The sequence below is a fragment of the Typopeltis vanoorti genome, chromosome 16 (genome assembly GCF_054136105.1).
Source record: "Typopeltis vanoorti isolate ZY-2024b chromosome 16, IOZ_Tvanoo_1.0, whole genome shotgun sequence".
NCBI lineage: Eukaryota > Metazoa > Arthropoda > Arachnida > Uropygi > Thelyphonidae > Typopeltis > Typopeltis vanoorti.
The window spans coordinates 17548819-17573612 of record NC_143564.1 but is presented as its reverse complement, the minus strand read 5'-3'; the positions used below and the strand labels follow the sequence as shown (position 1 = coordinate 17573612).

Genomic DNA, 24794 nt, shown 5'->3' with positions numbered 1-24794 from the left:
GTCTTGTTATTGCTGACCTTCATACCATATCTATTACAACTGTTATTCACTTTAGTTAGGGAATCTTGCAGACTTGTAGCAGATTTATTTAGAAGTATAACATTGTCTACATAAAGCAAAGAGGCTGACTAACATCTCCAATTTTGATATCAGGTTTAACCACCTTACCTGCCATTATGGATCAAACACGCATCCTCATATGCTTTGTATCCATCATATATTTCAATGTAATATCAATAGTATTACAATTTTAATATGCACTTCGCATCCATGTTTACTTAGAGAATATATATATGTCCTGGCCGGTTGCATGATTAATACCACTTTCCTTCATAATATGATCCATATAGATAATGAATAATAGAGGTGATAACGTACATCCTTGTCTCACACCAAATTTAACATTAAACCATCTTCCTATACTTCCTTCAATTCTAACTGTTGACTTACAACTCAAATAAAGACTAAGTATTGCTTGATATAATGCCCCATTGACACCATATAACTGTAGCATATTGAATAGCTTCCCTCTCGGTACCTTGTCATATGCCTTTTCCTGATCAACAAAACTTAAATATAGATCTTTGTTATATTCCCATGATTTCTTGACTATTTGTCATAAAGTGAAGATCTGATCCAGCTTGTTATTCACCAAGCTTTTCTTCCACAATTCTTCTCTACCGTTTCTCAAGTATACTAGCATAAATCTTACCAGAAACTCTCAGTAGGTGAGAGTTTCTGGTAAGATTCATGTTCTCAAACTCTCAGAAATTCTCACATTCAGAAACCTCTCCGAATGTGAGACTTATAGAAAACCTCTATAATTCTCACATTCGGTTTTATTTCCCTTTTTATATATGGGCACTATGAGAGCTCTACTCCAATCATCGGGAATTCGTCCCTCTTTCCACACCTTCTGAACTATGCAATGCAGCCACTGTAAGACTTTTCTTCCACCATACTTCAGCATTTCTGGTCGAATATCATCTACTCCTGCTGCCTTACCACATTTCAAGCCTTTAATGGCTTTTTCTACTTAGGGTATGGATATGTATTTCTGACTGTTTGCTGTTGAGTATTTTTGACCACTGTGCTATCACTGCTTGTTTCATTTAGCAATTTTTCGAAGTAATTACTCCATACTTCAAGGATATCTTTTTCTCCTGTTTTCATGTCACTTTTATCATCTCTAATTCCTTTTATAGCACTCTTTCCTCCATTACTGAGCTTCTTCAACAGCCTCCAGAATATTTTGCCACCTTCTTGATATTTATTTTCTATGTTCTTGCCAAAGTCCTCCCATGACTTTGTTTAGCTGGTTTTACACAGTGTTTAACGTTCTTATATTTATCTCTGTATTCTCCAAGAGCATAAGCTGACTTATTTACCAGGAACTTTTGATATGCTTTCTTCTTTTCCTTCACTGCCTCTTTTACTTCTTGTGTCCACCATGGAGTTCTGAATTTCTATCCTAGCAGACAACCTCACCACATGCCTCTCTGGCTGAATCAATCAGGGTTTTCTTCAAGGTTTGCCACTGAATCTCCAGGGTTTGATTCATGTTCTCAAACTCTTTCATTTTTTCTTCAATAATCTTTGTGTATTTTAGTCTACAGTTGACATCCGAGAGCTGCTCAACTTTTATTCACTTTAAAACTTTCTTACATGTTATTCTTTTTGATATGAAATTCAATTTTATGATGCTCAAGACTAAATAGTGATCATTTCCAATTTCAAATCCTCTGTACACTCTGGTGTCCTGCACAAGGGAGAAAACATCACTATCAACAATAACATAGTCAATGAGACTTTTCTTATTGCTTGTCTCTTTCTTCTTTCCATGTGAATTTGTGCACATTTTTATGTTGGAACATGGTGTTAGTAATAACCAGCCCATGTCCTGAGCAGAAACCCAACAGGTATTTGCCATTATTATTAGCTTTGCTCTTCTCCAAACTTTCCCAAAATATTTTTGTATATCTCACAATCACTTCCCGCTCTGCTATTTCGATCTCTAACAAGGACCAACTTTTCATTTTTTCATTGTGTCAGTAGCTTTCTGTAGAGTCTCAAAAAATTCTTCCACTTCTACCTTAGTAGAGCCTTCTGTGGGACCATAGACACAAATAAGTCTTATTGTCCAGTTCCCCATTCTGATATTTGCCCATATCACTCTACTTGAAATTGCCTGCCATTGAAGAAGATTAGCCTCATATTTAGTGTTGAATACTATGGCTACTTCTTCTTTTCCTTGATTGCCATTGCCTGAATATAACATTTTGTATTTATTGCTCATAAAGATCTCACCAGTTTTTGTCTCTTTTTTTGTTTCTGTCACCTCTGTTATGTCGATCTGGTACTTATCTAATTCCTCAGCTAGCTCCATTTCGTTGCCATTTAGGCTTCTTATTTTGATAGTGCCGATCTTGTGATGTTGATTTGGGGTTTGTTTCAGGATTTGTTCCAGAAGCTGACTTTTTGCTGTTCACCCTATTTCTCTGGCGAAAACAACAGGGTCTTGTTTAACCGTGTGATGCCCCAGCCGGTACGAAATTCTGTCATGCTGTACCATCATTTTATGTTGTGGTTTAAGCCAATAAGAATACAGTTTGGTCAGCTAAATCCCAAATTGCCAGCCCATTCTCATTCGTTCAGCATCCAGGTAGATATCTAACAGGGTGCACGACGAGTAGGTGAGGATTGGACATTAGGTGAGAAGCCCTGGTCGGTTCTCCGCATTCCTTTAAAGGCTATGTGGAGGTCTCCTCTCAGTTATACAGCTTTGATCATTAAGCACCCCAATGAGAATACCTGAATATCTAATTCTCTTGATAAGAGAACTGTATGACAACCAAAAAGCTTCACTTCAGTAAAAGCAGTCTTTGGAGAAACAGTGTTCGAGTGGAAAAATGGTTGCATCAGGGTTGTATACTGTCGCCCTACGTTTTTAATATTTATAATAAATACACCTCTGTCCAAAAAGAAACTGAACTTTTGATAGAAAATAAAACAGGGCAATTATAATTATTCAAATCATTTTATTTCAATCAATATACTCTCCTTCAGAGTCGATACAGCATTTGGCACAGTCTATTAATTCTTTAAATGAGTTTTTTATATACCGCTTGAACGTTTTCAGTGGTGTCTTATCCCTTTCCTTTCATCGGCAAATGAAGTCAGGGGAAGAGAAAGAAGTCAGGGTGCTAAATCAGGTGAATACGGTGAGTGATCCAACACACAGACTTGGTTTTTTCTCAGAAACTCACAATGTTCGAATGATGAGATGGTGCATTATTATGCAAAAGTGACCAGCTGCCTGCATCACGATATTCATGCTGTACGAGACGAATTCTCACTATCAATTGCTTCAAAACTTCAAGATAAAATTCACCATTGACCATTTGGCCAAGTGGAACGAATTCCTTTGGATAATGCCCTTGGAATCATAGAAACAAATCAGCATTGTCTTTAATTTTGACTTCTCCAACCTACTTTTTTTCAGATGCCCCTCTTCTGGTGGTCTCCACTGAGCACTCTGGCGCTTTGTTTTGGGCTCATACTACTCAAAACATCACATTTCATCACCAGTAACTATCGTTTCAAGGAAATTTGAGTCCTTTTGAGTGGTTTTAATGAGGTCCTTGTAGTGTTCAATTCGATACATTTTTTGGTCATCGGTCAGCTTGTGGGGAACAAATCGCGAATTCAGTTTATGAAGGCCCAAACTTGCGGTCAAAATATTGTGCATATTTGATTTTGGAATCCCCATTTCATCTTCAATCAATCTCACAGATGATTTCGAGTTTTCTTTGATGAAATCATGCACTTTTTGGATGTCAACTTCGCTCAGTCCAGTTTTTGGATGGCCCCGCTTTTGTCATTCTGAAGCGTCTCATGACCACTTTGAAATTGCTTAAACCACTTGTAAACTTGAGTACGGGATAAGCATTCATCACCGTATGCATTTTGAAGCATCTGATGTGTTTTGGTAAAACGTTTACCAGTTTAACACAAAAATCAATCGCAGCTCTGTTTGAAACTCATTTTCTGACTGTTCGTCAAAACACACTGTCACTCTTGGCACTATAACTCGGCTTCTAATGAAATAAATGTCATAAACAGTTGACACCACATAATGAAAGTTGCTGCTTTCAACAAGAAAAAGATACAACAGGTGGCGCTACTAGTTCTATTTTCGAAAGTTCGATTTCTTTTTGGACAGAGGATGTATGTTATGAGAATGGCTGATTTAGACAAAGATCCAGCTGGAATTAAGATTGGTGGCAGAAAAATAAATAATTTAATATATATGCAGATGATACAACCCTCATAGCAGAAACTAAGGAAGATCTGGAGTGGTTGATTTTATTAGTTAAGACAGAAAGTAACAGAGCTGGGCTTAATTTAAACATCAGCAAAACAAACGGGATGGCTTCTGGTAATTTAAATGAATTTATAATAGAGGGAGATGAAATAGAAATCATTGAAAGTTATGATTTACTGGGGTCCAGAATCAGAAGGAATGGTAAATGTGAAGATGAAATTAAAAGGATAGTCATGGGGAAAAAAAGTGATATTAAACCTTATAAAAATTATGAAAGATAGAGGAGTAAGGCCATGAAAGTTAGAATTGTCAATGGTATTTCTAGTGATGTATAGATGTGAAAGCTGGATTATTAAGAAGAAAGACAGAAAGTCAATTGATTCATTTGAATTATGGATGTGGAAGAGACTATTTTAAGAATACCATGGACTTTAAGAATGGCCAATAAGGTTTACGAATATATAAAGACAGAATGCTCCTTAGAGGAGGTGATCGCTAAACAGAAGCTGATGTACTTATTATGCAAGCTGATGAATCATTGGAAAAGGCAGTTATGTTGAGGAGAAATGAGAAGAAGTGGAAGACCACAAAAGAGTTGGATGGATAACATAAAAGAACTTACCAACTTGATCTTACAATTACTGAAAGAAAGGCCAAGTGGGATGGAGAGCCTTTATTCACAGGATTACCAAGAGTCGAAAATGACTGGATGGCACATAACAACAACAAACATGTTTATATGTCTGTTGTTGACAATTGACATTAGGAAAAAAAAAGGCACCAACCATATTTGACTAATCCACCATAAACAACAAATTACACAATAACCACAGTAATTTGTTGCTTGTAATTATGGCACAGGTACCTTTAAAGATTAGATTAATCCACCATGGAAAAACAGGCCTTTCTACCATGCATTGACCTCCCATGTAATTGATTGGAAAGAGCACTCAACTTTTGCACCACACAGAAACTGATGTGATGCAAAAAGTCATAAAACAACCAGACTTAAACAAAAAAAACAATGGGCTAAAAATCTTAAAGTTTTTAGACAACAACAACAACATATATATACAACTCTGATAACAGGATGCACATCCTCAGGCTACCTGAAACCTTGCAACACTGATTTCTAAAACAAAATATAGAAGGAAAATTAACATCAGTTAATGGTAGCATGTGAAGAAATAAAAAGTAACTAAAAAGATGCTAACAGAATATCCTAATGCCACCCCCCCTCCCCCTTTCTACACATAGAAAAACACATGAAACAACTCTAGGCCAAATATCATAGGTCAAACCATTGAATGCATACAGTAATATGGAGTGTAGAATATGTAACATAAGAACCAGATGTCATTAAGAATATTCTGATTGATGTACTTAATTATTAATCTGTCTTATTCGAATTTTTTTATTATTTTTTTATTTTTTATTATTTATTATTCTATTTAATTTTGGTTTGCGCATGTGTGTGTATGTATGCGTTTTATCAAAAGTTCAGGCTAGGCATATTATGTAGTTTTAGACTTAATGAAGGTTACAATGATATGTTGCTAGTTGCTGTTATGTAGTTTATTTATATTGATTTATATTTTCCTAAAAATAACCTTAATGTAAAGGTTATAACAAGAATTTTAATATTATAACCTTTAAGGATTACTGACACCCAACTGGAGCTTCAGACCTAATGTCTAATTCTCACCTTCATATCGTGCTCCACATTAGTAGTTATCTGTTGGGTACTGAACGAATGAAGATTGTCTGGCAAATTGGGAATCAGTGACCAAAATTATATTCTCTCTTGGCTTAAACCAGGTGGTGCAACATGAGGTTTCATGATAGCTGGGAGTTGGAACAAATGGAACAACCCCAATATTAGAAGAATTGAAGATAATATCCATCAACATGAGGAGCATCAATGGAAAGGAAATTGAACTTATAGATGAACTAACAAAAGAACAGTACATGTGGACATAATTGGTGTTGTGACTGAGAAAAAAGAAGACTGAAACATGGAATATCCTACTAAATAATATGTAAAGAATGAAGTTTTTGGGTAATAACAATCAAGGTAAGGAAGGAATAGAGATAGCATTCAGTACTAAACATTTCAAATGAAGTTATATAGGCAAACATTAAAATGGAGAAATACTCAATGAAACTTATTTGTTTCTATGATACCATAGAAAGTTTTAAGCAAGAAGTGGAAGAATTTTTTTTTTTGAGTCATCAGAGCAAGCAGCTGACATAAAGAAAATGGAAAAGGAGGTCCTTGTTGGAGATCTAAATAGCAGAATAGGAAATGAATCTCACTAGGCATATAGAAAAGTTATGGGAAAATTTGGAGATAAGAGCAAGGCTAATAATAATAATAATGGTAAGTGCCTGCCAGATTTCTTCTCAGAATATAGACTAGTAATTACTAACACCATGTTCCACCATAAATATGTCCACAAGTTCATTTGGAGAAAACACACAAGAAATAAGAACAGCCTTATGACTATGCCATGTTGATAGTGATATCTTCATGTTGGTCCTAGAGGAGCATACAGAGGATTTGAAATTGTAAGTGATCATCACTTGGTTTTAAGTAAGATAAAAATGAATGTCACATTAAAAAGAACAATATTTAAGTAAGTTTTAGAAAGAATTGAAGTTGAGTTGCTTTTTCAAGTAAACTGTAAACTAAATGATACAAACATTATTTATGAAAAATTAAAACAGTTCCAAAATAAGACCCAATCACCCTTGGAGTCTCAGTGGCAAACATTGAAGAAAATATTAATCGATTCAGCTAAGCAGGCATGTGGTGAAGTTGTCTTCAAGGATAGAAATAATGATATCATGGTGAACACAAGAAGTTAAAGGAACAGTCCTGAAAAAGGAGAAAGCAACTGAAATTTCCTAGTAAATAAGTTGGAATAGCCTAAAAGAATACAGAGAAAGATGTAAGAGAGCTAAGCTATGTGTAAAAGTCATCATCGAATTCCTGCCATGTACCCTCAAGGGATGTACAGGATATGATTGTACTACATGAAAAATTTACATCATTACCAACTTCCTATCTACAATTTTCCTCCAAATCAGACTGTTACTTGTGAAGACTCCAACATTATCAGATCTTATGCTTCTATCGTCTAAGGCACTTTGTACCGTATCAATCCACCTATATCTTGGTCTTCCTCTGGGTCGTTTTCCTGCCAACCTGGCAGAGAACACTTGTTTTGCTAATCTTTCCTCACCCATTCTGTTTAAGTGACCATACCACCTGAGATTAGCTCTGCTAATGAATTCCTGGATGCTGACAATGTCAAGTTCTTTCCTAATATCCTAGTTTTTAATATGATATTGCCATTGATGCCCTCTGTTCATGCCTCTAACCTTTCTCAGGGCTCTCATATCTGTAGTCTTTGGTCAAGTGTTTTACTTCTGACCCAGCTCTCAGATCCATAAGTTAAAATTGGTTTGAACACTGTCTTGTATAAAGCTAATTTAGTGTTCTGCCTAATTTCTCTCTTATGCCATATGAATTTATTCAATTGACTTCCTACCATCTCAGCTTTGTTGATTCTGTTGTCAATTTCCATATTTAATTTACCATCTTCACTAAAAATCGTGCCTAAGTAGTGTAATGTTTTACTTGTACAACATGACAAATGTGTAAAAGTAACTAAACAAAAGTCATGGGAAGACTGATCGGAATATAGAAGATAAATATTGGAAGGTGGCAAAATGTTCTGGATTCTATTGAAAAAGCTCAGAAATGGAGGAAAGAGTATGTAAAAGGAATCAGAGATGATGGAAGGTGACACAAACTGAGGATTCTAAATCTCTGTAGCAGTTACTTTGAAAGATTGTTAAATGATGACAGAACAATAGTGGAAAATATTTAAGAGAAATGCAAACAGGACTACATATCAGTAGTTGAAATGGAATACTATCAAAAGTCTGAAATGTGGAAAGGCAGCTGAAGTAGATGATATTAGACCAGAAATGGCTAGATGTGAAGGTATAAATTTTGCAGTGGTTCCATTGCCTAATTCAGAAGGATGGTCATATGGTTGAATTCTAGATATTTGGCATAGAGCTCTCATAGTCCCATCTATAAAAAGGGAATAAAATTGAATGTCAAAATAACAGAGGAATTTCTGTAATGTGTTCCAGGTAAGATTGAAGCAAGCCTGTTATAAGAGACTAAAAATGATTGTGAAAGAGAAACTGAGAGAATAATAAGCTAGGTTCAGGCCAAATAAAGGTTGTCAAGATCAGATTTACATTTTATGACAAATGGTTGAAAAACTATGGGAAAGTAACAGGGATCCGTATTTAAGTTTTGTTGATCTAGAAAAGGCATACAACAAGGTCAAGGTGCCCAGAGAAAAGCTTTTCAAAATGCTAAAATTATGCGAGATAAAGGGAACAATATATAATCTATATTTGAATTGCATTATGAAGAAAAGTGGAGTTAAACCTGATATTAGAATCAGAGATATAATTTTATCTCTTTGCTTTATGCAGATGATAATGATGTACTCCTAAACATATTCACTGCAAGTCTCCAGGATTTGAACTAAATTGAATACTAGCTGTAACTAATTTGGCATGAAAATGAGAAACAAAGATGAAAACTATGAAAATAGTAAGAACATGGAAAAGTTTATCGGTATTTTTAATATTTCAGCTATTTAGACATAGATTTTAGTGAAGATAGCAAATTAAAATGGAAATGGGCAACGTAAGCCAAGCTGGTATGGTGGGAAGCTACATGAATAAATTTATTTGGAATGAGAGAGAAATTAGCAAAGTTAATGGATCTAAGAGTTGGGTTAGAAATAATGCACTTGATCAGAGTAGAAGCCACAGATATGATAATTCTAAGAAAAATTAGGTTAGTAAACAGATGGAATCAATGGTGGAATCATATTAAAAATGCAGATATTACGAAGGAATTTGCTGTTGCTAGCATTCAAGAATGTGTGAGCAAATCTAAACGGATATGGTCTCTTAAACAGAATGGAATAGGAAAGGTTAACAAAACAGATGTTTGATTCCAGAAAGAAACCCAGGAAGACCGAGATCTTGTTGGATTGATTCAGTCAGAAGTTCCCTAGTTGACCAAAATATTAGGTATGACAATATTGTAGTGCTCATGACTAATAGACTAATTAGGAGGTAAATTGTTGATTGGAGATTATCTCATCTCATCTTCCTTTTTCCCTCTTTTACATTGCAGTGTCGAGGGTTTATTAATCATCGGACCTAAACAGTTCACAGTATAAGATGGTCAGCCCTATACCCCAGTGTATCTAATGTTCATAGTGGTGTTGAGTTCTCAAGACCTGTTTGCCTGCTTTGCGGGATGAAAAACCCCAGATAAACTGGGGAGAAAAACCCTACTGTCCACGCCCAAGACTGGCTAACTTGGCTATGGCTGAGAAAGATCCTTAAGCTCTTCACGTCAGTGATGGGAACCCAGGACACTCCTTTCCTAGGCATATGGTTGAGGCACAAAGCTACTCGCTAATTGTGCGGACTGGAGATTAGTAGTAATGTAAACTTAATTATGTAGTACTGTCAGAGTAGCCTATATCCCTTGAGGATGCATGTATCAGATCCCACTTTGAACACATTTTGCATTGGCGCATTTGCCACTAACTCTGGTAGTGCATTCTATTTAATACTTGCTTCCTAACTCATATGACCTTTTTTGTATAGCTTTTGCAGATGACCTTTCCTTTTTCCCACTGCCCCTATCCTGTACTTCATTTTTGCTCTATCAATCTGATCTTATCTGATCTGGTCTTAACAATTTGTAGAAGTTAAGATAAGTCTCCCATTTTGATATTCTAATTAGGAAAACTACAAACCATAGACACTAGTGTTCACTTGAAACTTAGATGGATACATGTCTTATTTTATATACTGTATCACAAAAATTATACATAAGAGGATACAAGAGAATTATGAAGATGCTAGCCATCCAAATATGAGGCTTATATTAGTATTATTTCCATTTTAATAATGTCATAAGCCTCATTGTGGAGAGCTATACTCTATAAGCACATTACACATTATACCTTACCTAGAACATGTTCTGCTTTCACCACTCATTCTGTTGATTCATTTTAGTGATTCACTGCTCTCCATGCAAAATTCCATTTTCACTTTCTTACTTGGATCACCCTTGCACAGCTTCCAGTGATACAGCCTTTTGTTCTTATGCCATTATCCCTACGATCTATCTGATATGCTCATCTTGTCTACATATATGTCTTAATTACATTACCCCTACTCCCTGCCAGAGTACATTCCTCATACTCAGCATTCTACAGTAATGAGACAGTCTCTTAGTCAATTGCCTCTGGACTTACTATTTCTGTATTACTCAGATATTCTTATAACCACATCTGTGGTCATAAGGATCTGACCACATCAGTGTACAGCAATCCAGGTGTGGCTTGATCTGTGATTTATTGTGTTAGCAATTTTCTGAGTAACCTTACAACTTTTGCAATATATTTTGGAGTTCACTCACTATCTACCAATTCCTCACTTTCCACCTCCTGCAAAGTTTAGTCAATATATTTTACTTTATAAATCTTTGGAAGAACGATGCCCTCAAAGTCCAACAGCAGAAGTAAAGGCACGATTACATTCAGGGTAGACAAAATGATGAATGTTTAGAAATTTAAAAAATTTATAAATATTTAGAAGAATGACCCTCAAAGTCCAACAGCAGAAGTAAAGGCACGATTACATTCAGGGTAGACAAAATGATGAATGTTTGAAATTGCTGACCTTCTGGAACAATGATAACTTGTCCCAGTAGAAAATAGTTGATTACAATTCTTGCAGGCACATTTACAGCATTTAGAAAGGATTGGAGTGAAGGGATTGGAGACAGGCATATCATCAAACAAGTCCCGAACATTGGAATCGATCTTCAGGTTTCCTGGATCTAACCAGTCAGAGTCAGACCTGCTATTTTCTTGATTATTGCAAGCGAGGAAACTAACCCATCTCAGGATGCTAGTCTGAGATGGGAGGAATAACGTAAAGAGCCAGTTATTCATCCGAAGGTGTCCAGGTTATGTCACGAGGAGGCTGCTTATTTCTGCTCTTGTCTAATGTCTCAGACCAAAAGATGGGCAACCAAGGCTACCAGGCTTCGGAACACCCAGTTAACCCAGTTCCTCTGACTAAAGGGCATGACTTTGCACTCAGCCGCATTTAGTTGATATCCCTATTCATCTGCTAAAAGTATTCATATACTTTTTTTTTCAAAAGCACATTGAAGCTCTACACTTATTCTCCCCAATTCATCATCATCATCACAAAAAATTGAATATTTTTAAATCTTGAATTAATGTAGGCACTTGCTGTAGTAAACCCTTAAGAACCATGTATATAGTACAGACGTTTTTTGCTAAATTCAGTATAGTAAATTTAGGAAAAATAAAGGACTCCCCCCCCCCTTCTCCATTCCCAGAAAATGATAGGAAACAGAGCAATGGAAGTGGCAAGATATAGAACAAAGGAAATATGGGAAATTGTAATTATTGACCAAATACAAAGAATTTGCAGGAACCATACATAAAAGCATACAAAGAGCATGAAAAGTACAAATGCAAAGAGAACTAGAGGAGCATGTCAAAATGCTACATATGCTTAAATTAATGTCATTTAACTGAAGTCTTTATAGTGAACTAATAATGGGTAAACTGTACCATTAACATTAAAACCAGCCTGAAAAATTCAGCATATAAATACTTTTATGATTGAACATCTAGCCTGCATTAGGTATCCTAAGGGAAGAGATTGGCACAACTTGTGCAAAAATATCAGCTTCCTATTTGGATAAATGCTCACTGCCTATCATTAGGTCTCTGTCCAGTTAGGAACATGTTAGGCCTAATGTCCTTAAGTCCAGTTAGGAACACATTAGGCCTAATGTCCTTAGCTGTCTGTCCACTTAGAAAAAAAGTTGTTTAAATTAGGAAGCTGACTTGTTCACATCAGTGGTGCCAATCTCTTCCTCAAGTGACCTTGAGGAAGAGACTGGCAAGCTAGTTGTTCATCACTTGTTTCCTCTTTCTAATTGCAGATGACTAACTGCTGAAGTTTTTAGGTTATTTATAATTTTAATGCTACAAACTCCACTCAGTTCACTATCAAGAATTCAGGTAAGTGACATTAATTTAAGCTAACATAACATTTCGAAATATAAACAGTAATTCTGGATTTTCATTTTTATAATTTTATACTCTTCTGGGTGTTATTCTTTTTTCTTTCTCACATTATTGCTTACATTTTTACTTTTTTTAATGTTGTTGTTTTGTGTGCTTTATTGTATGGTTCAGTGGTGTTTCCTGCCATTATCTTTGTTCTGTTTTCAACCATTTTCTTTGTTTACTGGCATCGGTTACATTTTTTTACTTTTTTATTTTCTAGCATTAATACAAAATGTAAATAAATTTTATGCATCATGAAGTCATTTTTGAGGAAAATGTTATCCTGATAGCTTTATGTATGCAGTAATGAGCTTAAAATAGCATTGGTTATATGCGACTTTGACTATACCTTTTTGGAAATTCCTTATAGCACATTTTGTTGTAGTGGTGTTGTGTTTTCTATAGTACTGTATATAATCATATTCCTAATATGTAAAAGTTTTCATCATTACTAACTTCCTATTGAAAAATTTTCTCGAAATTAATTTGTTACCTTTCAGGACTCCAATATTGTAATATCTTAATTTTGGTCTCCTAAGGCACTTATTTACTATGTCAGTCCACCTAGATCTTAGTCTTCCTCTGGGACTCTTTTTTGCCATCCTTGCAAGAAATTGTTTTGCTAACCTTTTCTCTCCCATTCTGTTTGTGACCATAACACCTGAAGTGTTAGTTCTGCAGACTAGACGCTAGGTGGCAGATGTTTTTGTTGCTCAGTAAAATACCACTTCTTGGATTAATGGAGATATGAAGTGGCAAATGCCATGTTTGGTTTCCAGAGCAGGGATTCCGGTCTGTTTCCCCCCCTTTCTCTGTGCAATGTAAGTGATATAAGGCTATGACAAACATACTTAGATGTAGCCTCCATTTCAAGGCTACATCATTTAAAATGGTGGTGCTGGCCTGAGGAATGATCCAAACTTGTCAGTAATGAGTTAGTAGGTTTCTTAGTTAATTGGACGTAATCCTGCTGCCACACACTCTACTATGTCATGTATGAGTGAGTCCAATTAATGGTATGTGGCTGTCAAGGCTATGTCATGGCATGGAGAATGGTTTCTTTCTATATGTATGTCATCGCCAAGAGTCTATCTTCTCTCACTGCATGTTTATACAGTGACATGAAACTGTGATTTATAAGCATATCCACAAAAGTGGATATGCTTATAAAAAATGTTACATCACACTAAGCCAGAATCTCTTCATTAAAAACTCACTTTCACATCCACTTTACTAACATCTGTGTCATTAACACAAACATAAATGACATTCACCATCACTTGCAAAGTTCCTGATCAGACATGTTATTCCTGACAGGAACCCAGTACACACTTCGTGATTCTTTTTGCCACAAGGGTGGCATCTGACATAGTCTGCCAGAGAATGGCTAATTTGGAATCCCCTACTTTTAATTTTCTCTCACTCAAGATGTAGCCCCATTTAGTAATATTGATTTGTTGCATTTGCTGGTCTCCAAACACTGATAACCAATTAGATCACTTCACTTTCCTCTCCATGAAATTTGACCACCTGCAATCTAGCCATCCAAATCGTAGGATCATCTTCTTAGGTGATTTCTCCATAATTCTATCTGGCTCCCCTATTCCAACACCACTGACTAAGCTAGACAAGAGGCGAATATCTTTGCCATAAACAATGACCTAATACAAATTGTTCATCTATCCACACAAATTTCTGATAATCCTCTTCACTCTCCAAATACTGTGAATCTCTTTTTGACCAGTTCTCCTGTCACTTACACCATAGAGGTCACTGCCCTCTTGGCAATTGACCTTAATCTTTCACAAGTATCTTCTTTCACAGAACGCCCCTTCTCCCACCCCCCACTCTCGACCTCAGATCCTCTAGCACTACAAAGGAGCTAGTTGGAATGACTAGAATTTCTACTCTTCCTTTCCTTCTGACTATTGCTTCTGCTTATCCAACCCTAATACCTGCTCCAAATGAGTCACAGACATTATTCCCGCTGACATGCAGGCCTTCATCTGCCATTCAGCCTAAAATCCTCATCCACTTTCCATGTCCCATCCAACAGAAAGTGTATCAAAGCGATCACAGAAAAAAAATTCAGCTTATCGCAGGTGACTCGCACCAAGAACCCTAGCTTCATATTTTGCCTGTACCAAAGCATGCAACATATGCAAATCAGTCATCAGATCTAAATCTGTTTTCATAAAGGCCAACAGCAGAAACTTGCCTCCTGCTCAAATGGAAGCTGTGCATTCTGGTCTCTTGCTAAGGTCATGGGATGCAACTTCTGTTCACTTGCACTTCTCTCTCTCTTATCTTCATGGCACCACTGATATTTCACCCAAAGATAAAGCTGACCTCCTGGCATCACTCTTTTCATTAAACTTCTGCATGACCAAGGGTAATCACCTCTTACCATACTGGAATTTAAGCACTGTATGCCTCCTGTAGTTTTTCAACAAAACTACCACCTCTGCCTTAATTTCTTAATCTTCCCAGATACTTAGGTTACCTTCATTGGCCCCTGGATCAATGAGTTTTTGATCTTATCCAATCTTGTTATACCATTTTCAAGTCTCAGCATTCTCATTTCATCTGTATTCATTCTCTTCTCCCATCTCTTTGTCATCTTCCAGGTCTCACTGCTATATATCAGGGCTGGTCTTATTACCATTTTTTAGATCTCTCCTTTTAACTTTTTAGGCACTTTTGTATTACACAAGGTTCCTGAAACTTTCTATTTTATCCACCCTGATTAAATCCTCCTGAATTTTGAGTATAGGTATCCATTACTTTGGACACCTAATCCTAGGTATGTGAACCTAGACACTTGTGACACATCTGTGCCTTGTAATGTTATACTCCATGCTTTCATTTTAGAAATTATGGACTTTACAACCGTGTTATAAATAACTATTTTAATTTCCCGACATTTTGATCTTCATGTTAAGATCATCATCTGGAGCATATACAAATATACAGGACAAGCTGAGTTACATTACATACAGTAAGCTAGAGAAACAGTGATTTGATCACAGGTTATTCTACTGGCATGACCTCTAGTGGGGAAAAAAACATTACAAATTAATTAATTATTTAGAAACTACATCAAGCTAAATTCTATTTATGATAACACGAGCAAACATTCTTTCTTATAGATAGTTTTCTTTCAGTAACAATGATGTCCTATTTTTAGCATTACAATTGTTATTTTTTTATTTAGGATCCTGGATTATGTACAGTCCTGTTTATAGTTACTCTTAGAGAGGAAGGTTCTGTGGATTGAATATGTGCCTTCCATATGTTCAGGATTTTTAGACCATCATTATTGTTAAGATTGAGGTGGTTGATGATAATCTCACAGGCTTCCTTAAATTTGCGTTCATACCATGTTTTGGTGTGATGTAAACAACTGGTGCTTTTCCAGTCAATTCTATGCAAGGTGTTCAGGGCATGATCAGAAAGGCCAGCTTCACCATAGTTATTATATTTAATGTGTCGTTTATGTTCTTTTTGTCTAATGGGAATTGTGCATCCTATTTTCCCTATATGTGGTATGTTACAGGTGCAATAAATACGCTATACTCCAGGGTGGGCCAGCGGAGGGAGTGGGTCTTTGGATGAGTTGAATAAGCTTTTTAATTTTGCAGGAGGTTTAAAGGTGGCTTTGAGGTTGTATTTTCATAGTATTCTGTTTATTTTATCTGATGTCCCTTTAATGTAAGGAATGGTTATAGTTTTATTGTAGTCTGGTTTATCTTTGTTTTTTATTGAGGTCTTTATTGTGTAGAGAGTTTTGTTAATAGTGTTTTGGCTGGAACCATTTTTTAGAAAAGTATTGCTGATAACTTTAAATTCCTCTTTCAGTACATGTTCATTGGAGCAGATCTTCAAAGCCCTTTTTTTTAGAGTATTAATGACACCTAGTTTTTGTTAAGATTTAGCCAGTATGTGTCAGTTTCCGGTAAACAATGAAGGAAAGATTTTCAGAAGGAAGACGTGTGACAAGCGTATCTAGAAACGGAAGTGTATTCTGTTTTTCAATCTCAATTGTGAACTGTATGCGTTTGTGTTGTTTGTTTAGGTGACTAAGGAAAGTGTCAAGTGTCTGGCAGCCATGGGACCAGATCGCAAAAACATCAATGTATCTAAGTTAGACTTTGGGTTTTAAAGGAGAGGAATCTAGAGCATGTTGCTCAAAATGTTCCATATAAAAGTTAGCAATGGGGTGGGGGAGATAATGGTGAGCCCATGGCTGTGCCTTCTTTTTGTAGGTAGAAAGTGTTTTGCCATACAAAATAACCAGAATGTAATACACGTGCAAAGAGCACTGTGATATCTGAAGGGAATTTGTTCTGTAAAAGAAGGATTGTGTCATTGATTGGGACATTCGTAAAGAGGACAGAGATGTCAAAACTGACTAATAAATAAATCATCTCTTTTTCTAATGTAATGTCTTTGATTATGTTTATGAAGTGTTGTGTGTTTCTGATATAGGAGGGGGAATGACCTACCAACTCCTTGAGTTGCCGCTAATTTCTTGGCTAGGTGATAATTCGGGCCATCTATCCCTTTGACTATCGGCTGGAGTGGTGTGTTTTGTTTGTGTATTTTCGGTAGCCCATAAATTCTCGGGGAACAAACATAGTGCGGAAGTAGTTTTTTGACCATATCTTTGGGCCTGTAATAATTGATTTAAGTAGTTTCTCTGTTTTCTTTTTATTCTATGTTGGGTCGTGGTTAAAGAGTTGGTATGTATTACTGTCCGAGACTAGCAGATTCATTTTTTCTAAATAAGTGGTTTGGTTTAGAATCGCGGTGGTACTTCCTTTATTAACTCTAGTTATTACTATGTTTGGATTTGATTTTAATTATTTCACCACTGTTAATTCGTGTTTCGTTAAGTTGCTTGTTATTGTTTTGTTATGATTTATATTTAAAATGTTGGCGGTTTCTAAACGTATTTCAAATAAAATCCAGTTTGTTTATCGATCTGGGTGCTATGGCAAAATTTAGACCTTTGTTAAGTACCGAGAGTTCATCTTTGATTAAGGCATGGTTGGATAGGTTAACTACGTTACTGTTACCTGCAGGCGATTGGTGGCTCCTGTTGTTTCTTGCTTCTGGTTGGTTGTTATCATTCACTATGAAGAAATTTGAATAGATCCCTTGGGTTTTTTCGATCTTTTAATCTATGAAATTTGGAAATGAGATTTTCTTTCTTCGTTTGAAGGATATGGTTCGCCGTGTTGTCCGTAATCTTTTCGAGGATCATCCAAATATTTGCGTTCAAGTAACTTGAAAGTTCAGATTTTACATTTTGTACCTGGTTTTGAGTAATGGCTAAGTTCTTTCTACTAGCCTGGATCTGTTTTCTGAGTAGCATTTTCTCCATGCAGTGGTATATTTGTTGCAGCTTTGTTGAAGTAAATTTTCTCTTTAGTTTGATGAATTCGGAATGATATTCCTAAGGAAAGTAGCGCTGTCCCTACACCAGTTTAAAACGGTGTAGGGACAGCGCTACTGTGTGGAGGCTACTAGATGGAGAAAGCGGTACTTAGAGAACAGATACAGGCTACTAGAAAGACCTTAGCCGTTACTCAAAACCAGGTACAAAATGTATTTCTTATTTTTACTGATTCTCAATCCACTATCTTCCAAAGCTTTGCTCCATTGTTCAAATCTTTCTTCTGCTTCTTGCTCAGACTTTGTGCAAATTACCACATCAGCAAACATCATCCAGAGTGATTTAGTTCTTAACTTCTCTGTCGACACATCCAAGATGATGACAAATAAGAAGGGGGGGCTCAAAGCTAACTCTTAATGAACCACCACTTTTACTGGGAATGCTTCAGTGGTTCCTGCTTCACATCTCATCCTTTTGCTATCGTACATGTCTCGTACAAGATGTAGTGACTTTTTCTGGGATCATTTTCTTCCTTATGCTTCTCCATATCTGTTTTCTTCGGTTTTTACCAAATGCCTTTTCCAAATCAGTGAAGAACAGACAGAGAGAGAGTGTGTGTGTGTGTGTGTGTGTGAATGTGTTGATCTCCCAATACTTTTCTATGAGCTATCCTAGACATAACATAATGAAGATGGCATTTCCTCAGCTGCATATAAACCCTAATTACTTTTCGCTACTTGATATGAAGTCTTGCAATCTCTTCTCAGTTTCTTTTTCTCATTCGTATTTTTATAGCATGATTCATGATTTTAGTTCTGTAGTTGCTTCAGGACTGGATATAACCTTTGCTCTTATATATTGGAACTAGTATACTGTCTCTGTTTTTCTGGCATCTTCAATAATTTTGTTAAAGATATCTGATAGTTATGTACAGTTCACCTAAACATTTCCACACTTCTATAGGGATGTTATCTGGTCCAACTGCCTTCCCATATGTGCTTTTTCCACTTCCATTCTTATTATGTTAGGAATTGGCCCTATTACTGGATCTCCTTTATCCTTTGGTTATACTCCTATTACTTGATTTATTGATTTCTCAAAATACTCTTTCAACTATCTGGCACATCCGCTTCTTCATATAGTACAGTACCATCCTCCTCTTGATCATCCTGGCTTGGTATATAATGTTTACTTTTCTGCTCCTTTTGTCTGTCTATCCTGAGGGCCCCCCTTCCTCATTATTCAGACTTTCATACTGATTTGCATAGGCTTTTGCTTTAGATCTTGCTACTGCTCTCTTTGCCTTCTTCTTTGTTTCTTTATATTCTATTCTACTATTTTCATCTCCCACTTTATCCCATTTCTACTTGGCTATTTTCTTTTCCCTAATACACATTTGTTTCTCGTCCTTCCACCACCATGTTTCTTTGTCTGCCTTAATATTTCCCATTGTCTATCTCAATATGTCTTTCCCAATATTACAGATGTTTTCCATTTTGTTTTCCCATTTTCCATCTCCTTGTTGGTTCATTTTCAGCAATCATTGCTTGTACCTTTGATGACCCCTTTCCCTTGCTTGTCCTGCTCATTTGGCAGAGTAGGGGCCTTCTTTGCTAAATGAGCTGTGCTATATAGTCCATCTAGGAGTAACTCCCACTACTGCTGCACATACCTGTGGTTTGCTATAGAAGTTCAATATAGCAAAATTCCCTGCCATTGCAAAATCAGCAATCCTATCACCCTCATTGATCCTTATACTAACTCCATATCTTCCTTGTATTGTCTCCTCCATTACTTTCTTCAACATGACCATTAAGTTCACCAGACACAAAGATCCATTCTCTACTTTGTAATCTGCTTATTATATATTCTCTCTAAAAATTTTCCTTTTCGTCTTTTTCTCAACCAACATGTGGTGTGTATATACTCATCTAAGTCAGAATTTCACCTCCAAGATCTATGTGCACTGCAATCATTTTGTCTGAGTTCCTGTTCACTTCTAACATGTTTTCTTTTAGTTCCTAATTGAGTACATTTCCTACTCCAGTCCACTGTCTGTTCATGCCACAATAAAATAGCTTATATTCTCTTCCAATATCTCATGCTGTTTGTTCTTTACTTTTGTTTCTTGCATACACAGTATTGCCAGCATTTTCCATTGCATCAAGTCTGCAACCTCTCATGTTCTTCCAGCAAGGGAACCCAATTCAGGATTCCTGTTTTGATGTGTGACACCATTTTTGACTTTGGTTTCTCTCTCCTCTTAGTTATCTTTAGCTGTACCCATTTTTTGTGAGGGCCAGGCAAATCTCATATGTCTCTTCTGGAGAATGGCATAATCCTATCCAGTTCCTTGAGGTTTGTCTGCATTTAAATGATCTGGCAAAGTTTTATGGTTACATGTCTATTCTGCTGTGACATTTTGCTAAGGAATTTAGTATTTCCTCCAACTTAAGATGTTAGGTGTATACCATATGCTGTCCGTGTTTCAACCTATAGTGTATTAATGTTGTTAACATGCAAAAAGTTGAAGAGAAAGAAGAAACTTTGAACATTGGATTTGAAACCTATAGATTATTACTCTGTATAAAATAAAGTATGTATGAGGAAGAAAATTTTATCAGAATTGAACTCTAAACATACTGAACAGTGGCTGTTTTAGCAGATCTGGAAAAGACTATGGAAATTTAATAAAGACTAGGAGAACCAACATTAAATCCAGTGAACACTGGCAATGAAAGTATTTGTAGAAAATGTAAGCAGAAAAACTAAAACTCTGTGTGAAAGTGGAGTTAATTCCATGGAGATGGCCAATTAATCAGCCTAATTGCTCTTTAAGGCTGGAAGAAAATTTTGTGTGTGTGTGTGTGGGGGGATAAGATGTGGGTTTTGCTAACATTGAAGTTAACAAGGAAGAATAGTATGAGGATGATCAAAATTTACTTTAGTGTTATTATTTAAATTAATCAATCCTGTGTAATGTGACTACATCAAAATATTGTTAATAAATAATCTGTTGCTTATTCTAGTTCTTTGTTTAAATTACTTCTGTATACAGTTAATATTGTCTTTAGTATCAGTTATTTTTATAAAAATATTCTTAAAAAGAGTAAGGGCATTTCCATCATCTTTGTATATGAAACAACATCCTTCATTTGCAATTGATGTCTGCATAAATTTTTGAAAATTCTTATATTTGCAGTTTATTCAGTACTATAAATTTTTTCAGAGGCTGTTTGTTCAAGAGAATGAAAATTTATTAAAGAAATTTGGCATGTTTCAAAAATATGATGACAGTAAACGGTTTTTAATGGAGCATCCTCACCTTGCTTGTGAAGAAACAGCTAACTACTTGGTAATATGGTGTATAAATCTGGAAGTGGAAGAGGTAAGTTTTTTTTTTCTTTTTTAGGTATTTTTTCTGAATGTTGAAATACTACTTAACATTGCTTTGTGTGTATATCCATCTATCTGTATACCTGTTAACAGAGCTATGCTGACTGTGTATAAACTTGAAATAAAATACCATATGTTATTTAAAATCCATATGTTTTGGAATTTTTATTGGTTAATTGAATTGTAACCAAAGCACTAGGTCTGACATGTACATTGTCTCTAAAAGAAATCTCTTAAAATTGGCACAGTGTAGGAACCATTTATTAACCATGCCTGTCACAGCATTCATTTTTCCAGGAGAAAGCAGCTTCAAACATTTTAAACCTTGTTTACTAACATTTGCCCATTCTCTGGTAAAAGGAATGTAGTGTGATTTGTTACTTTGTGTTGATGTTCAGCCTGTATGCAGGTTCCCTTCATAAAAACTGAGACTGTGTGGTTCTTTTTGGAAGTATCTTAATACAAACGGAATGCCTGGAGAACTCCTTTCTATACTACCCTTCTGAACATCCTTTGTTCTGTTGTTATTAACTTCTTGGTTCTGTTTTTGTTTTTTTGGCTGACATTGCACTCTCACTCATCCAGAAGCAGATGAGCTGATAAAGTTGCCTACAATCAGTTTTGGGTAATTCAGTTTTAAACCATTGTCATGAATGGTTATGCCACTCATATGGCATCCTATGATAACATCTCATTTGAAGATTTTTCATATGCTCTTCATAAGTTCTTCATATGCTACTGAAAGCAATACATACATTGTCTACTAGTATATCTGGTTGCCATATATAGTATAAGATACATGTTCACAAGAATATACATATCAGTTTGTCTCACACTAAAATAGGTGTGCCCAAGTGCTTATTTCAGTGTACCATATATGTAACAATCCAATGAGTCATGTTTATACATATCAAGTATAAAACTGTTATGAATGAAAATGCTTTAACAGTTAAAATGAAAAAGCATGTGAGTGGGTAGGATTTGTTATACTAATTAGCTTTATTGTGGGTGTGCTCTATGCATGCTAGATGCCTGACTCATCTGTTATTATTCAACATGATTTTTCCTGTTGAGTAAAACATTTTGTAAGTTAACCAAAGATTGTTTAATCATGATTCTACTGTGTGATACTTTCTAAAATGAGCACTCTTCTTAGCTGCACCCATTCTTCCCAAATTACATTATCTTTCTTATTATATTGTTTATTGTTTGCCAGAGCCATACTGTGTTCTGCTCAAGACATTACTTATTGCCTCTACAACCGCTGAGGCTGTATAAATTCGAAGTAAAACTTTGGAATACTTCTCACAACATATGGGGTGTCTTTCCCCCCCCCTCTCTTTCACATATTCACTCCAGTCACTCTCTCATGTATTCTGTTGCTGCATTTAATCTCTTCCCGAGGTATTTTCATCAACATTGTTTTGCTGAACTGGCTCCCATCATTCCTCTGCTTTTTTCAGAAACTAAGAACAAAAGAAACTGCTGGTCAACATCCATTTATTGTCTAGTTTCAAACCCACTGAACTAACTTTGCTTTTTTTTCTCTTTCATTCTATTTAACCCCTGTTCTTTGAAACATCTCCTTTTTCATTTTGTCTTAACCATCACCTACAATCTTTGGCTGTTTAAAATCATGTCAGTAGATTCCTTCTTTCTGTCTTTCCTTACAATGGGACAGATATCCTATAATGTTCTACAACCTTTTTTCTCTAGGTTTGATATAAAAGTATGTTGCACAGTAGCTCAATAACTTTGCCTGAATTCTTCTACAGACGACTTGTAGTATAATTCATGCACAACAACTATGATAAATATTTATATTATGCTCAACATTGCATGAAGAGAACCCTCTAGAAGAAAGTAGTGCAAATTGTGTTTGAAGAATAACAGATACATTAAAGAGTGAACTTTTTTTAATATTAATTGCCTCTAATTTCACACATTAGAGAGCATTCCCATGTGTGAGATAATAGGTTTTCATCATTTTCAGTGTTACTGCCATGGATGGGCAGAAAGTTCAGGAAAGAGAAGAAACTTGTTAATATTAGATTTGATCCGTATTCTAGATGTCTGGAGTCATTACCTTGAAAGATTGATAAAAAACAAGTAGTGACAGCATGGTGGTAGGGATACTCAACAGCAATGTAATCAGGGATATACATCGATACTTGAAGTAAAAAAGCTGTCAGAAACCTTAAATGTGGGATAGCAGCTTCAGTAGATGATATTTGGCCACAAATATTCAAGTATCATCATTTTCTTGATTCTACCCTCAAGGTATGTTTAGGCTACTATAACAGCACTACATAATTAAATTTATATTATCATTAATCTCATATCTGAAAAGAGCAAAGCTAATAATAATGGCAAGTACCTATTGGATTTCTTCTCAGGACATGGAGTTGTTATTACTAACACAATGTTCCAACATAAAAATGTACACAAATTCACATGGAGAGAAGAGGCAAGGAATAAGAAAAGTCTCATTGACTATGTTATTGTTAATAGTGATGTTTTCTCCCTGGTGCAGGACACCAGAATGTCAGAGGATTTGAAATTGGAAGTGATCACTATTTAGTCTTGAGCATGATAAAATTGAATTTCATATTGAAAAGAATAACATGTAAGAAAGTTTTAAAGTGAATAAAAGTTGAGCAGCTCTCAGATGTGAACTGTAGACTAAAATACACAAAGATTATTGAAGAAAATATGAAAGAGTTTGAGAACAGGAACAAAACCTTGGAGATTCAGTGGCAAACCTTGAAGAAAGCCCTGATTGATTCATCCAGAGAGGCATGTGGTGAGGTTGTCTGCAAGGATAGAAAAATCAGAACTCCATGGTGGACACAGGAAGTTAAAGAGGCAGTGAAGGAAAAGAAGAAAGCATATCAAAAGTTCCTAGCAAATAAGTCACCTTGTACTCTTAGAGAATACAGAGACAAATGTAAGAAAGCTAAACACTGTGTAAAACTGGCTAAACAAAAGGCATGGGAGTGCTTTGGTAAGAACATAGAAATAAATATCAAGAAGGTTGCAAGATATTCTGGAGGTTGTTGAAGAAGCTCAGAAATGGGGGAAAGAGTGCTGTAAAAGGAATTAGAGATGATAAAGGTGACATGAAAAACTGGAGAAAAAGATATCCTTGAAGTATGGAGTAATTACTTTGAAAAATTGGTAAATCAAACAATGACACCTTTGACAGCTAAAAACTATGAAATGACAGCTAAAAACACTCAACACTGCAATCGGGAATACATATCCATACTTGAAATAGAAAAAACCATCAAAATCCTGAAATGTGGAAAGGCAGCTGGAGTAGATGATATTCAACCAGAAATGCTCAAGTATGGAGGTATAACAGTTTTACAGTGGCTGCACTTCATAGTTCAGAAGGCCTGGACAGAGGGACGAATTCCAGATGATTAGAGTAGAGCTCTCA

General features: G+C 35.8%; 1 protein-coding gene across 1 annotated transcript in view; it reads left to right on the top strand.

Annotated features, from left to right (window-relative positions):
- The window catches only part of Cdc37 (cell division cycle protein 37), a 152719-nt gene that overhangs the window by 53605 nt on the left and 74320 nt on the right, over positions 1–24794 (top strand). Inside the window, exon 6 of the mRNA XM_090405988.1 lies at positions 21186–21344. Coding sequence (XP_090262114.1) covers positions 21186–21344 — 159 coding nt within the window. The remainder of the gene's footprint in view (positions 1–21185; positions 21345–24794) is intronic.